A 16,505-nucleotide genomic window follows, 5' to 3' on the forward strand; every position below is an offset into this window, starting at 1 on the left:
AGCGATGAACTTCATCAAGCAGCTCCTTTTCCGATAGTCCAGCAATGTTTATCCTGGTTTCATCCTTTGGACCCGAATACAACCACAACGGACGAACCCTGGCCATGACTGGCTGGACTCGACGTTTCAAGAACACCGCGGCCACCTCGGTGCCAATCATGGTTTGGCCATCGGCTTCTTTGATCCGAAGGAATTTGGCAAATAACTCGTCGGCTGCTGTCCTTTCGTCGGGAGAGAGGATGTTCTTCCAAGAATGTTTAGGTTTGGCTTCAAGGATGTCGACAAAGCAAGGAAGCTGGGACTCGGTTGTTGAGGAATCCTTAACATAAAACCATTTCAGTCTCCATCCTTGCACGGATTCTCTCATTGGGAAACTGAAATAGTTGACCTCTAAACGTACAACAAACCCCACTCCCCCAATAACAAAAGATCCATTGCTACTACTGTATCTCTTCACAAAGAAAATCTTCTTCCATAACCCAAAGTGAGGCTCGATACCCAAGAATGCCTCGCAGAGGGTAATGAACACAACAACGTGGAGGATTGAATTGGGAGTGAGTTGCCATAATTGGATTTCGTAAGTCCGCAGAAGACGATGAAGGAACTCGTGAGCAGGGAGTGAGAGACCCCGATATAAGAACGACATGAACATCACAGTAAAACCGCCAGGAGGATTGGACCGAGAAATCGCACCTGGGAGAATCACATTCCCCTCATCGGAGGAGATTAGCCCAAGGCTTCGGGCCCTCTTCTCGTCACGCTTTGTGACGGAGGACGCTAGCCAGTCTCCGAGCTTGGCTGCGGTTGTCGAACTTGGCGGCGCTGGCGGCGCCAGAACTGGGGGAGGAGCATCGGGAGCGTTCCTCTTTTGAAGATTTGAGGAGGCCTTGGCGGCGGCGCCACCGCTCGTGGAGCTGGCGGCAGCGGCGGGGTTCTTCTTCTTCACCATTGCAAGATCTGGAGAAGATCTAAAAGCGGTGGTGGCGGCGCAGCGCTTGTGAAAGAGAGAGGTAGAGGAAGAACAGGAGGATGCTACGGTGAATATGAGAGGATGCTAAGGATTTCGTCCTAAGAGATTTTAAGTAGGAGAGAACTTGAGGATTGTGTGGGCACGTGTCGTTGCTGCCAATTCATTAAGAGGTCCGTTTTCTCCATCATTGATCGCGGAAATCGAGGAGGCGCCTTGGTAACCGTACGAGGAAGGCGGATATTACTTAAAAATAGAACCAGACAGAAGTAGGATGGGCCCAGCGGGTCGCGTCTTGTCAGTAAAAATCAGAGTGTCAATGGCGTCATAAGTGACGTCGTGAGAAACACTCGAAGCATTCGAAGAAAAGGTATCAGATGGTTATGATCGAGTCTGCGCCCGGTTGCAAGCGCCCGTGCCCAGACTCGGGGGCTACTCCCATCGGGAGCGCTGGACGCGCACCCAATAGAACTTTTTTTTGCACTCCAGGATCATGCCCGGGGACTTGATTCTGTGTAGGGTAACGTTGTTTTGCCATCGGCAGTTAACCAGCAAAAGTTGGGCACGTTACTCATTATCCCGTACGCGCGGAAAATATATCAGATGACCTATGAAGACTTGCGGAAGACCTTCGGCAGAGTAAAAACGTTCGAGTGGTGCAACTTGAGTCTACGCACGGATTACAAACATCCGTACCTAGACTCGGGGGCTACTCCCATCGGGAGCGCTGGACGCGCACCCGATAGAAGAAGATGATGCAAGATGTACAAGAACCATCAGAGGAAAGAGCATTAGGTGGAGGCATGCTTCAGTCTCTACCCGAACTATCTTCGGCTAGACACTCGGGGGCTACTGACGTGGGCATTACCCTTCGGGTAACCGACATTGCCCTACACTGTACAATCTCATTGGAGGCCCATGAAGGTACTCGATGACAAGGTGGGCATCTTCGATGGTGCACCAGAAGATCCCTTGGCGGACAAGACAAGGAAGGAGCCAAACAAGGAAAAGTCTAGAACTAGAACTACTGTAAACCTAATCGTACTCGGTTAGACCTTTTGAGACCTTGCCTCCTATATAAAGGCCAGGAGAGGGGCTGCCGAGGGACAATCAATCTTAGCAACTTTAGCCACCAGAAATCTAGAGCTAGGTTGCCGCAGCACTTAGCCTCTCGACGAGATCTCAGCCGAACCCTTCGGCACCCCATTGTAACCCAATATTTTCATAATCAAGGTCAGACAGGAAGGACGTAAGGGTTTTACCTCATCGAGGGCCCCGAACCTGGGTAAATCGCTTTCCCCGCTTGTCTGTGTACCGATGTCTCGTGTCAGCCTACTGGATTCCATCAACCCTAAACCCCAATCGGAGGGCATTGCCGAGGAGTACCCTCGACAGCGTTTTTACCCAAAAGGACGCACGCGGACGTTTTGCGTACCCGCGTTGGAGATGCCCTAAGGGCATGTACAATGGGGTGACGTCAGCCTTCCCTTAAAGATGTCACGTTAGATTTTTGCTTAGTTGAAGGAGAGAGAATGAAGAGAGATGGTTATCTTCCCTTAGCTAAGAGATCATCTTAGAAAATAAGGGAAGATATTTTCTCCATTCTACGACATGTCTTCCCTTAGCAACATAATTTCCTACCAATTTTAATTAATTACCATTAATTTCTAGGGAAGGATATAAGAGATAACACATTGTATGATTTATATCTATTATCATCTCTAGATGATGTGGCGGTATAAGAGAAGGCGCGCCTTCTCTACCATTGTGCATGCCCTAAGCACTATAAAAGTAGTAACATAGAGTAGTAACATGTGCATGTTACTACTCTATATTACTCCCCACTATGATTAGTCTACACCTCCTGACCTGATTTTGTTTTTCCGATAATGGCTGCACTTTGTAGTCAGTCTCCAGCACAAACATTCTTGCATTAACAACTAACAATATTACATGGTACGTTTGATCTACCGCTCAGCATCCCTCAAAAAGGGAGGAAAAGTGCACCCACAATTTAGCTACCGAGTCACATACGCTGTAAAATAAAGGGCATAATCCATTTCAGGATGGATGGATCGGATCACTACAACATCATGCATCTAATAAATCCTCATTTACTAATTGAGGAGGTGATAAACAAAATAATATGGATTTGATTGCACATAGGGGTCAACGAAAATATCCATGGAAACGTGCATGGATGGATTGGTTTATCACAACTGACAATCTATTAGACGAAGTTAGGTGCTTACCATGAAAAGAAACCAATTCCACACTCCGGGTGGATCAGTACTCCACGATTTGAGCATCGACATGAGCGCGGTCGTTGAATACACCGCCCGCAAGGTACATGCTCGTGAGCCGCCGTGCAGGAGCAGCCAGGCCACGAACCTGAAGACATTGGCCAGCATCCATCGTCCCACACTGGCGTGCCCATGGTCATCGTCGTCGTGGCGCCGGACATGGCTAGGCTATCGGTGTTCCGAATTGTGAGGATGGGAAGTGGTGTAGGATGAGGGACGTGGTGGATGCTTATCCTCTCCGCCAGCAGGCCCGTGGGGAGATCACGACGAAATCGTCGGGGATGGTAGTCGGTAGCAGCAGCTACGCGCGGGTCGTTGGATTGGCGCAGGGAGGAGGAGGATGTCGAGTTCAGGGGCGAGGGTCTCTGGTGATGGGGTTCTCCTTCCTTTCTGACGAGATTGCTTTCCAGGTTTACTTTAATTCCATGATTTTGGCGGATTCCTAATTGGCACAATATCAATGCTCCTAACATTGTGATTTTGGAAAATGATTGGCTAACCGCACGGATGGTTAGATATTGAGCGGGATGTTAAGATTAAATTGGATGGACAGGATCTTTCCAATGACGACCATCAAACACGTTAAGCGATAAACGATCAACTAAAATATAATAGTATAGATGCCACGACCAAAAATCATCTTGTCGCATGTTGCTCAAATGATCTCCGGAATGGCCTCTACGTCCATTCTATTTATTTTTTTGAGACAAACCAGCTAAACTTTATTCATTAAACAAAATGTTTACAGGGATGTTGACAGAATAAGGCATGACCAGCCACAGGTGGCGGCCAGCTTCGAGATTGTGAGCTTCATAATTGTGAGCTCTTCCTTCATAGGCAAAATTACAATGAATAAACTGTGTAGAACGGGCATGAATCTCTGATATAACAACACCATACTTGCCTAAACTACCTTCCTTCACATCTGTTATCACATGCTTGCAACCCGAAGCAACCTGGAACCGGTTAAGAATAAGATCATCTGCCAAGGACAACGCTTCCCGGTATGCCAGTGCTTCAAGAATTGTTGGATCAGTGATTTCATTGAACACTACAGCCGATGCACACATATACACCCCATCGCTGCTACGACAGAAGGCAGCAGCAACACCCTTCGCGCTAGACTTCGACACCGCAACGTCCACGTTAATCTTTGGCATGGCTGAGACCGGGGGAATCCAACTCCGTTGAGCTCCTCGAGGTTGCACTTGATCTCTGATGGTTGGCCGTGATTTCCCGTATCTAACGTTTTGAGTTCATCAAGAAAGGAGGTCACAAAACCATGAGTGGATAAAGGACTCTGAAAGATATCTTCATGAATGGCCTTCCTCCTCGCCGTCCAAATAGCCTAGAGTGTGACATACATTCTAGTGAACCATCATGTGGCACTGTCTCCATCATATGAAATAACCAATTCCTTGCATTCGATTCACGGCATGCAATCATGTGCTCCACCATAAGCTCATCTGACAGCATCCAGACGCTATTAGCCATATTACATTCGATGAGAGAATGTCTTCAAGAATCACCAGCCCCACACAGAGCACATGCTCCAGTTCTAGACATATTCCGATGCTCCAGGACATCAGCAGTTGGCAAGGATTGTTGGGCCAACCTCCATAGAAACACTCTAATCTTTGATGGCACCTTAGTTTTCCATAGCGAGCACCATCCCTTCGTCGCTGAATCTGAATTTGAGGACCCCGGATTTCCTTCATAATAATTCTCACTATTGATCTTAGTATTTATCATCATTCTGTACGCAGATCGGATAGAAAAATACCCTTTGAATCATAATTCCAAGCCCAGAAATCTGGCTGCCGTCTCGTGCACAAAGGTATATTAAGGATAGTATTAGCGTCCATAGGGAGAAAACAAGCTCTGATCAATTCTTCCTTCCAAGTCGCCGAAGTCTCATCAATAAGCTGAGAAACCATCTATGGCGGGTTCGCCATCAGTGACACCACCGGCTTTAATATATTCTCCCGAGGAAGCCAATTATCCGCCCATATGTTAGTGGAATTGCCATCTCCAATACACTTTATTAACCCTTGTACTAGGATATCTCTACCATCGAGAATTGATCCCCAAATCTGAGACAGATGAGCTCCAAGTTGTGCATCTAGAATAGTTTCATTGGGGTAGTAAACCGCCTTAAGAATACGAGCACTGAGAGAGGTAGGGACCTGCAACAACCTCCACGACTGATGTGCAAGTAGGCATAGGTTAAACAACTCCAAGTCTCTGAAACGAAGTCCACCGAGGTTTTTTGGCTTGGTCATTTCTTCCCAAGGTACCTAGCATGGCTTCCTTTTGCCCTCCTTACTGCCCCACCAAAATTGTCGGATCAAAGAATTGATGTGATCGCAAAGACCCCGGGGTAGCCGAAAACATGCCATAGAGAAAACTGGAATGGCCTGGGCTACAGATTTAATCAAAACCTCCTTCCCACCAGCGGACGGAATCTTCTCCGACCACCCTTTTACCTTGCTCCAATTCTATCTCTAAGGAATTTGAAAGTACCGTATCTTGATGAACCCACATCTGTAGGCATCCCCAAGTACCTTTCATTAAGTGCTTCACTCTCAACATGGAGAACATGCTTGATTTCATATCTTCTAGCCCGTGGACAACCCTTTGTGAAGAAAATTGATGACTTGTCTCTATTTATACGTTGACCAGAAGCTTGACAGTAAACTTCAAGGAGGCCAGACAACTCCTCCGCTCCCTCTTACTACCTTTAAAAAACAGAATGCTGTCGTCCGCAAACAAAAGATGATTTACTGAAGGCGTCGACGGAGCCACCTTAATACCACCAATCTGCAACGACTGATCATGAACTTTTAATAGGCACGAAAGGCCCTCTGCTGCCAATAAAAATAAATAGGGTGAGATAGGATCACCTTGTCTAATCCCCCGTGTAGGTTTGAAACTATCAAGTTTGGTGCCATTAAAGAGAACCGAGAAAGACACCGATCACCCCCATGACCACATGAACTCATTATTGCGCAAAACCCAACTTCAGCATTATAGCTTCCAAATAGTCCCACTCAACACGATCATAAGCCTTCATCATATCTAGCTTCAAAGCACAATAGCTATTATTCTTCGATATATTCCTTTTCATAAAGTGTAGACACTCATATGAAGGAATAATATTATCTGTTATCAACCTTCCAGATACAAATGCAGACTGCTCCTCTGATATAATTTCAGGCAGTATCATTTTCAGTCGGTTGGCCATAACCTTGGATGAGATTTTATAGAATACATTGCACAAGCTAATTGGACGGAATTGAGACAGAATTGTTGGATTCTTAACTTTTGGTATAAGCACTAAACATGTGTCATTAATACTCTCAGCAGTCTCATTACCTTGAACAATGCCCAATACTGCATTTGTCACCTCCTTGCCACATACATCCCAGTGTCTCTAAAAAAATGAGCTGGGAACCCATCAGGTCCTGGAGCTTTGGTTGGAAACATCTGAAACAACGCCGTCTTGACCTCATCTTGGGTGAATGGTGCAGTCAGACCATCATTCATTGTTTGAGTAACCTTCCTTGGAACATGGGTAAGAACTCTATCCATATCCAGTACTCCCTTTGATTGATATAGATTCTTATAAAAATTTGAGGCCATCTCCTGCATTTCCGACCTATCCTCTGACATAGAACCATCCTGACGCTCCAGCGCTTTTATCAGGTTCTTTCTTCTCCTCATGCTTGCTCTCTGGTGGAAGAACTTTGAATTTTTATCTCCATTGGATAGCCATTCAACTCTGGACCTCTGCCTCCACATCATCTCCTCGCGGTGATATAGTTCCACCAATCGCTCCTTTATTTTTAGTTCTCTATGGCTAGGGCCAACACGTGATGGAACATTCCATAGCTGCTCCAGGTCCCGTTTCAGCTCCCTTATTTCTTTGCGTACACTTTCGAAAGTCTCAGTTCCCCACTTCCCCAAAAGCTAGGCCCAGGAGTTTGTTCTTTACTGACTCCACTGATGGCTCGCCCGGCAATCCACCCCAGGAATTTGATATTGTAGGTTTTAGATCATCATGCCTTTCCCACATTGTCTCATATCTGAATGAAGGTATAGGTCTCCCACGTCCAATTTCCTCTTCGGTCAAGCGAAGCAACAAAGCACAATGATCCAACGTTGATACATCGATATGTGTTACACAGGCCATTGTAAACTGGGCTCCCCATTCTGCCGAACCAAGAGCACGCTCAAGCCTTACTCTTGTATAAGTACCTCCAGTAACCTTCTTCTCCCACGTCCAGAAGTGCCCCTTGTAGCCGAGGTCGATCAGATTGCACAGGTCCACCGCATCCCTAAAACCCTGCATCTGATTCAACGAGCGAGTACCCACACCCTGGTGCTCTTCCGTCCAAAGCACTTCATTAAAATACCCCAGACATAGCCATGGTAGTGAGCTACTGCTGCTAATATCTTTCAAAGTATTTCAGGTCTTGTATCTTTCTGAGGTTTGGGCTTCACCATAGACATTGGTCAACCTCCACTGGTTACTGCCCAGACCCAAAACAGAAATATCAATATGATACTGAGAGTAACCCAAAACATCAACTTGTATTTCATTATTCCAAAAAATCCCTAAGCCACCACTTCTACCATCACTACTTACAGCGAAAGCATAATCAAAACCTAAAGAACCAGCCAAGGCCTCCACCCGTGCCTTACTTATTTGTGTCTCTTGGATACATAAAATAGAGGGAGCAAACTTAGTGACAAACTCATGCAGCTCTTTGACTGTCGAGGCATTGCCTGCTCCTCGACAGTTCAAGCTCATAACACTCATTGAGACGGGCAGCGCCCCTCCCCGGATCCCGGCAAATTTTCAGCTGTCTTGTCACTTTTCCCTCTAGCAACTGCCTTCATCCTCTTTGGATCACGAACAGGAATAGGGCTAGGAGGTGTCGCCGCATTGTTCAGAGGGGCTTCAAATTGATTAACCATTGATCCCACCTTTCCATCATTAGCTCCAAGGGTGCCAGATGCACCAGGTATACCAGAAGAGGGAGCATCTCTCTTTCTATTATTTTCTGGATCATCAGATTCCATATCAACCTCCACTTCCTCCTCAGTATAATCAGCAGTAAAATTCTAGGACAGAGGTACACTTCCCCGTCCCGCACCAAAACTTCCTCTCCCACCACGGGAGCCTCTTCCAGGCCTGCTACATCCCTCTCGGGACCTCCAGCTTGCTCGCAAATTTTTGAAAACCAGCGCAGAGGGAGGGTGGATTCCATCTCCATGTTCTTTGTACTCATCACCAAGATGGCCACACACCTGACACCACCAGTTGGGAAGCTTTTCATATTTAACCAAGAATAGCTCCCTCTTCCCACCTCTGCTGATGGAAACAACACTCTTCAATGGTTTTCACACATCCAACCTGACCTTAACTCAGTAGAAATTGCCCTCAAAACCAAACGAGTTGCTCTCCGACGTCTTGAACTCGCCGACCTTAGAAGCCAACGCCTTCACCATGGGAGCATAGCCAATGGGAAGATCATGAATCTGGATCCATATATCAATATGGTCGAGCTTAATAGACGAAGGTTTGGAGAACCCATCGTACGTAGCCATGAGCACTGAATTTCCCCTGAACGCCCACGGGCCTCCTTCAGTCACCTTCTCCCAATCGCCTAAGCACGCAAACCCATTCTTAGCTCGTGGACAAATGGCCCAAACCCATTATTAGCTCGTGGCGAAATGCTGAGTCCTACTAAAGCGACTGGCACTACAAGAGGCCCAAGTTCTGGAATCCTGCACAGAGCCTCCGGACTTTCATGCGCGTCGTCGGAAATGCTGCTGCTATTTTTTCTCTGACAAAACTATCCTTTTCTTTCAGGAGCAGCACTCCCTCACAAAAGATAGCCAGCACTCAAGCAGCAATGATAACTGTAGATCGTCAACCAAATAGCACGATAACCAGAAACGATAAACTATCAGCCAGTACATTTCCTGATCAAGCATCGTTATCATCAGATACATCAAACTTCTCGCTGCAAAGGTGTCTAACCCCGTGAGAAAAGTGCATGTTGTTAGCCACATGGAACCAACTCTCTCATGATTCTTACCATCAGCGACGACCTGCTGCTATCAGTACTGTACCTGACGGGACTAGGGACATACAGGTGACCGTATTAGTCTAAACCTCTATACTCTTTAGGCTAGAACATGACGTGAAAACAACATTAGCCATTGGTTGCTACTATAGCTGTGGCCTGTGAGAGTGCCTACACCACACAGAGTTGACCAAAGATACCTGCCACTAGCTAGCTTCGGCACTGAGCACTGTACTATATGCAAAACCTCCCGTGCATCACATGAGTGGAAACGGATGGTATGCGGATTAGAAGTGGATAATGCTCTTTTCATATCTATTTTTATATTTTTCAAAATAAACACCGATGTCGAATAGGTATGCGAAGTGGATGTTTTCTCAATTCGGAGGATATGGAGTAATAGACTGTGTATCTTATATTGAGTCAACTGTAGAATGTTCTTTTTCATATCCATTTTTATATTTTCAAAACAGATATGAATGTGAATACAGATGTCGAATATGAATGCACAGTGGATATTTTCTTAATTCGTAATGGATACGAATAACGAATAATGGACTGCTTATTTTATAGTGAGTCAACTGGACAGTGATATACTACCTATGTCAATAAATAGGCGTATGTGACTATGCACGCCACTGTTGACATGTTTCTGAAGGACAACTTCTTGGGTTCGACCAAGTCCCGCCATTGATCTACTTCGGATGGTGCGTCGACAAGGAACGCCTTCTTGAAGTGGTTCCGCCACGGAGGTGCCTGGCGTCGGTCGAGACGTGGCTTGGCTACTTGCTTAGGACAGGTGCTTTGTGTTGTGGTTGTTTGGTCTGTAGCCGGTGTTGTGTGGGGTCACACTCGTTGCTTGTAGCGAGTGGTGCCGTTCTTGTACTCAAACCTCTACCTTCTATAAAGATATGGTACGTCTTTGGCGTACTCTCGAAGAAAAAAAAAGAGATTTGTCTTAGTCTGGATGTATCATCCAGATTTGGACAAATCAGACATCTATTTATACTTTTATAGACGGAGGAATACACAATTTGTTTCAGGTTCAATCATAAAAATTATATTGAATACTTTGTTAGTATTTTTGGTTGAATAATTCAGAACTACTAATACAATCTAACATAATTTTATTCGGATAAGAATATATCCATTTCCATATCCATATTTTGTTCAAAATCCAATACACTCTCTGCTCCATATTAATTGTCGCTAATATAGATGTATCTAGGGACATTTTAATTTCTAGATACATCCATATTAGTGATAAGTAATATAAATCGTAGGAAGTGCCATATTTTTATGTATTATTTATCGGATCCAGATATTTACCACGTCTATTTTCATGTTCGTACGGATTAAGATATTACCATGACCATTTTTAATGCCAGATAACTTAAATTTTCCACTATAAGTTCCCACATTACACATAGTAAACTACAACCTCAGACCTAATTTAATTGTCCGTAGATTTAACCAAAATTTTATCAAAATCTGCGATAATTAAATTGGATAGGAGAGAGCAATAGATCCCTATCTCCAGCTTCGGTCAGTGCCAAATGGGACCACACCGAGCTGTCTTTTGTTTTTTGAGAAAAACGCTGACCTGTCAGGCTACCCCACGAGCCATAGACACTCCAAAGTCCAAACCCAATGGTGTCGCTTGCCAGACTCGAATCACTCGATCAGTTGGTTTCAGTTCACCTTTTGTTTGTTTCCTCGCGCTCTCTCGCTCGCTCGTCCGCCGAAACTAATGGCGATCGTCGCGGGGCTTATCCGACTCCTCCTCGTCGCCGTACCGATCCTGCAAGCCGCAGCAGGCAGCGGTAACTCAACGGCGGCGTGCCCGCTGGACCTGGGCTACGTGCGGACGTTCCCGTGGGATCGCGCGCCGTGCGCGCCACCGGTGACCAACGTCACTACCTGCTGCACGACGCTCCTCTCCGTGCTGGGTATCGGCATCGCCGCGCGCCTCCGTGCCACCGGCCGCTTCCGCCTCCCATCGGCGACGACCTCCGCAGCCTGCATCCGCGCCTTCTCCGACGCGCTCGCCACGCCGCCGCTCTCGCTCCCGCCAACCCTCGCGCCAACCTGCTTCCCGGTCCCATCCCAGTTCGCCATCTCCCCGTCATTCTGCGCCGGCGTCACCACCGCTTCACAGTATGTCGCCGCCGTAGGCGACGCGACTGTCGGGAACCTTAACTCCTCCTGCGGCTCCGACCTCGCCGCGATGTCCCTCTGCTCCAGCTGCCTCGCCGCCGGCATCCGCGCCTCGGCTCGACTCACCGCCGCGGCCGGCAACAGCTCCGACTCCCTCAATTGCTTCTACCTCACCGTAATATACGCCGCCGGCATCTCCAACACTGCCGGGCCTGCCTCCCCTGCCACCGCCGCATGCGCCTTCGGCCTCGCTCTCTCCACTCCATCCTCCAAATCTTTCCCTACCCCCAGCAGCTCTGTTACCCACACCAACATCGTGGTAGCAACAGTTGTCCCGATCGCTTCCGTCCTCCTCATCGCGCTCCTCGTAGCGCTACTTGTTTGGACGAAGCGGCATGACGGCGCCATCAAGACCGGCCGTGGTTTGCACGTGGAGCGGCGGCCGTCGCGCCAGCGACCCAACACCGGCTCGGTGCTGTTCGAGATCGGTGAGCTGGCGAAGGCAACTGGCGGGTTCGCGGAGCGGAACATCATCGGCCGCGGCGGGTTCGGCGTCGTGTACCGCGGCGTGCTCACGGACGGGTCGGTGGTCGCCGTCAAGAAGATGCTCGACCCGGACGTGGACGGCGGCGACGACGAGTTTGCAAACGAGGTGGAGATCATCAGCCACTTCCGGCACCGGAACCTGGTGCCGCTGCGCGGGTGCTGCATCACCGAGGCCGAGGACGCGGACGACCATGGCAGCAAGCAGATGCTGCTCGTGTACGACTACATGCCCAACGGCTCGCTCGATCGCTACATCTTCGACGGGGCGGCGATGGCGTGGGCGCGGCGGCGTAGCGTGATCATGGACGTGGCGAGAGGGCTGGAGTACATGCACTACGGCGTCAAGCCGGGGATTTACCACCGGGACATCAAGGCGACCAACATACTCCTGGACGAGGACATGCGAGCGCGCCTGGCGGACTTCGGGCTGGCGCGGCGGAGCCGGGAAGGGCAGTCGCACCTGACGACGCGCGTGGCCGGCACGCACGGCTACCTCTCGCCGGAGTACGCGCTGTACGGGCAGCTCACCGAGAAGAGCGACGTGTACAGCTTCGGCGTGGTGGTGCTGGAGGTGATGAGCGGCCGGCGCGCGCTGGACCTCGCGGACCCGTCCGGGATGGTGCTGGTCACCGACTGGGCGTGGGCGCTCGTCAGGGCCGGGCGCGCCAGGGAGGTGCTCGCCGAGGCGCTGCTGCGCGAGCGCGAGGGGATGAGCGTGGTGGACATGGAGAGGTTCGTCCTCGTTGGGATCCTGTGCGCGCACGTCACGGTGGCGTGCCGCCCCACCATGCCGGAGGCGCTGAGGATGCTGGAGGGGGACTTGGACGTGCCGGAGTTGCCGGACCGGCCTCAGCCATACGGCCAGAGGATCCCGTTCGACGAAGCTGAGGGCAACTTCAGTGCATCTTCGGTGCTGAATGGTCCGTTCGTCGATTTTGGCGACATGCTCAGGTGATGGATCGATGCATGCAGCGATGTTTGGTTTGAAGTTGGAATCGTATACTGCAGCAGTTAAACTTCTGCAACCGCTGGCTCACTGAAGTTCAGAGTTTGTATCACTTTTTTCTTGATGTAAATTGAGTGTGCACACTGTCTTGTGCTGAGATGCTGAATGAACTGAAGTTCACGTCAAATAAAGCTCTAAGAGACTTTTTTTCTTTTCTTGCACAAGGCACAAACTATTCAGCATCTGGCAATTGTGGCGATTACACAAACATACAGATACAGTAGCAGGTTACTGGTACTACACAAACTTCCAGAGTTGTTGCTATCTTACAATGAGGGCAGACCGGCAACCACAATAGTGTTCTAGAGCCCCACTATATCAACACATCAAGCGACTTCAGATATAATATGTCCAGTTGTTTATCCAAACAGACATAAAAAGAGAGGTACAATTGGCAAATTTCATGGTGCATATACATGCCAGTGGTGGATAAGATCATTTGATGGAATAGGAGTGGAGATTAAACGGCCTAGCTGTTCTCCTGCAGGTTGGGGTGGCTAGGCTGCACGCGGAACGTGATCGGCATCTGGGCTGCAAAGTCCCTGTCCGGATGGTAACCAAGCTCAAGCTCCCTCATGTTCCCGTTCAGCGCAATATCTTGCTGATGCTAGAGAGAATGAACAAAAAACAGAGTGTTAGGTAAGCCTTCAGCGTACGAAGTTCCTTCGGTGACAACCAGTGATCATATACTAGCTTTTACAAAATTCTTATGCATAATGTTTTAACCCCGTGGCCCCTCTGTCTGACGGCCTCGCCCTCCTGGTCTATGCTGTAATCTGGGCGTTTTGGCCTCCTTTCAATGAAAATTCAGGTGCGGGAAAACCTTCTATGACTGCATGTTTAATTAGGTGATATTACTGTATGATTTTCAACATTTGTTATTGGTGGAAGGATTTTTGTGTATGTACTCATTTAGGAATTTTGTCTATGCTCCTAATAAAAAATAGAATGCACATAACGGGAGTGGTGTTTTGGCTCCCGGGAGCATATGCTCCCGATTTTTAAACTTCATTTTAAGTACACTTTCAAAATGTTAAAAAGTTTGAACACAAAATTTAGTGGGTACATCTTGAAGTTCTACACGTTCACAAAGTGGTTCCACAAAAAACCGACATTTTAAGTGCCATCTGTAAAAAAGACAAAATTTTGCTATAAAAAATGGTTGTGTACGAGACGTTTTGTTTGTCTTTTTCACATAAGTCACAAAAAATATCGGATTTTCGCAAAACTTGATGTACGCACGTAAAATGTCGCTACGTAAGCGAGAAAAATTTTGTTCGATTTTTTTTGACATTTCAAAATGTTTTTTGGAGTGACAGGAGCATATGCTCCCATGTGCCGAATTGAATTTCTTGCACATAACAAACAAAAATCAGCATTTAAACAGTGTGCCAATAGTTTTAGCTTACAAGAACTTGAACGAAAACAGATACAGCTTATTCAACAATAAGTTATACGAGTGAGCCATTCTTGAAGGTCACTTACCAGTTTAAATGCGAGCAACTTGTTCTCATCTTCTAGCATCTTGCCCTGCAATTGACCAAGAAAACAGTGGGTGAGAAGAAAGCATAGAAGAACTGCATTATAATCAACAAAAATACACGACATGTAATCATGTCTCCAAAACTAGGTCATACAGTTTTCATCAGCCTGTCGTAGTGCTCCATCTACACAAACAGAATAAAGCAAGATCAGAAACCAAAAAAAAAAAATCAATAGTGATAATGGTACAATGTCAACCAACAAGTCGAACAATTATATTACCTGTTTTTCATGCAGGCCTGTCAGTCCATTATCAAGTGCTTCCTCAATCATGATCAACTCTTTGGGTTGCAGTGAGTTCAGATCTTCGCCTTTCAAGTGCCTGTATAAAATCATAATGGGTGACTACAGTCTCAATAGAAAAAGTACCGAAGGAAAAAAAGAAACAGTATGTTGTAGAATTTACCTGAGCTCGATCTGCATGTTGTCATTTTCTTTCTTGATTCGATCAATCTCCGCACTGAGGCTCTGAAACGTTGAATGTGTCCATCAGTGATAAGCCATTCTACACTTTTATTTTTTTGGAATATAAGTCATTCTACTCAACTGGCTCAAAAGACAAAATTCAATATTCTTTCTCTCGAAAAGCATTCGCTCTTTTTTTTTCCTGAAAAGGCTTTTCGGCCGGGCTTTAAGAAAATGTGGTATTCTATCTCTAGAAAAGCAACTCTACAAAGGCATTTATTGATCTGTTTTGGAAATCAGGAATTACCTTGTGTTTCTCATCCCACAGTATCTTCCCGGAGTTGGTCTGGTACTTCTCCAAGATTCTTGATAGCCTATGTCTCACCAAAATGATGCATCAATAATTCAATACAGTGGTAAAGGTTGCTCAACGTGAAACTTGAATGGAAAAGCAGATATTTTTTCTAGATTCCAAATTCCCATATAGTCTATGAAAAAGGAAGTATCAGTTGTTTGCTCCTACAGTCCTACCAAAAAAAGTTTACCTTTAACATACAAGAAATCAATCAAGCAGAAAACATCTAGACCTACCCAATCCCGTTCATGGTAAGTTGTTGGTAGGAGTAGCAGATTTTACCTAATTGCAGTGACTAAAGTATATCCCCCTGTACTGATAAAACAGCCATAGGTTGCATATTTGCCAACAGAACGTCCAATCCATCGAGAATTTGGGATAAAACAAGCAACCCCTCTTTTTTGTACTAGTAAAAGAAAAGCCACCTCGAAATAAAGCAAGCACAGACAAGTCCTAAACAGTGCATGTCAAAGAGAACCGAGAGAAGAGTGAGCTAGAGCACGCACGATGTCTTTGGGGAGCAGAAGTCGTAGAGCTTGCCGGCGCTGGAGAAGACGACGACGCCGACCTCGGCGTCGCAGAGCACGCTGATCTCCTTGGCCTTCTTGAGGATCCCGTTCTTGCGCTTGGAGAAGGTCACCTGGCGGTTGCTCTGGTTCTCGATCCTCTTGATCTCGATCTTCCCACGCCCCATCCCCGCTCCTTCTTCTTCCTCCGGCGACGCCAGGAAGGGCTCGTTTGTTCCGGCGTTCTGGAGGCTGGTGTGGGCGTAATGTGGCTGGGGGAAGGCGGTGGGGGTGGGGGAGGAGTAAAGGAGGCGGCCATGGGAGGAAGAGGAATGGTGATGAGGGGGCTTTCGGGTTGGTTCAGAGCTGCGAGCCGGAAACGGCAAGTGCTCTGTCTGCTTTTGCTTGGCGTCGCTTCCGTCGGCTAGTTTGCTTGCCCCGATACCCGATTTTGATGATTTGAGCGCTGAGGCGGGGAAAAGTTTCTGATTTGATTAGTGGTCGTTTTTCTAGGTTCCGTACATTTTGTCACGTCTCGTCTATGTATATGGTGTTGGTAGCCTGAAGATTGTAGATGTTTTGTTCCTAGCTACGTGCATGTATTTCATCATCTTAATTCTTAA

At 47.2% G+C, this 16,505-nt stretch overlaps 2 protein-coding genes across 2 annotated transcripts; one reads left to right on the forward strand and one right to left on the reverse strand.

Moving 5' to 3' along the window:
* The first annotated feature begins 11,056 nt into the window (after positions 1-11,056).
* On the forward strand, positions 11,057-13,454 carry LOC127345178 (probable receptor-like protein kinase At1g11050). Its single transcript, XM_051371614.2, has 2 exons — positions 11,057-13,019; positions 13,240-13,454. Exons 1-2 carry the CDS (start codon positions 11,116-11,118, stop codon positions 13,370-13,372), a joined length of 2,037 nt encoding a protein of 678 aa, XP_051227574.1. The 5' UTR covers positions 11,057-11,115; the 3' UTR covers positions 13,373-13,454.
* Positions 13,250-16,265, reverse strand: LOC127345179 (MADS-box transcription factor 2). The gene is made up of 7 exons (XM_051371615.2): positions 15,883-16,265; positions 15,329-15,395; positions 15,023-15,084; positions 14,839-14,938; positions 14,712-14,741; positions 14,560-14,604; positions 13,250-13,681 (listed from the first exon to the last, which is right to left on the reverse strand). The coding sequence occupies exons 1-7, from the start codon at positions 16,068-16,070 to the stop codon at positions 13,544-13,546; spliced, it is 630 nt and encodes a 209-aa protein (XP_051227575.1). The 5' UTR covers positions 16,071-16,265; the 3' UTR covers positions 13,250-13,543.
* Positions 16,266-16,505: the final 240 nt, after the last annotated feature.

The sequence above is a fragment of the Lolium perenne genome, chromosome 3, assembly GCF_019359855.2.
Source record: "Lolium perenne isolate Kyuss_39 chromosome 3, Kyuss_2.0, whole genome shotgun sequence".
Classification (NCBI taxonomy): domain Eukaryota; kingdom Viridiplantae; phylum Streptophyta; class Magnoliopsida; order Poales; family Poaceae; genus Lolium; species Lolium perenne.

Bases quoted from the DNA above. Each gene is read 5' to 3' on its own strand.
- LOC127345178 (XM_051371614.2), top strand. From the start codon at position 11,116: ATGGCGATCGTCGCGGGGCTTATCCGACTCCTCCTCGTCGCCGTACCG. The intron at 13,020-13,239 runs GTGATGGATCGA...TTCTTGCACAAG, and splicing joins GATTTTGGCGACATGCTCAG to GCACAAACTATTCAGCATCT.
- LOC127345179 (XM_051371615.2), bottom strand. From the start codon at position 16,070: ATGGGGCGTGGGAAGATCGAGATCAAGAGGATCGAGAACCAGAGCAAC. The intron at 15,396-15,882 runs GTGCGTGCTCTA...GGTGAGACATAG, and splicing joins TTCTGCTCCCCAAAGACATC to GCTATCAAGAATCTTGGAGA. The intron at 14,742-14,838 runs GTAATATAATTG...CTGTTTGTGTAG, and splicing joins CAGGCCTGCATGAAAAACAG to ATGGAGCACTACGACAGGCT.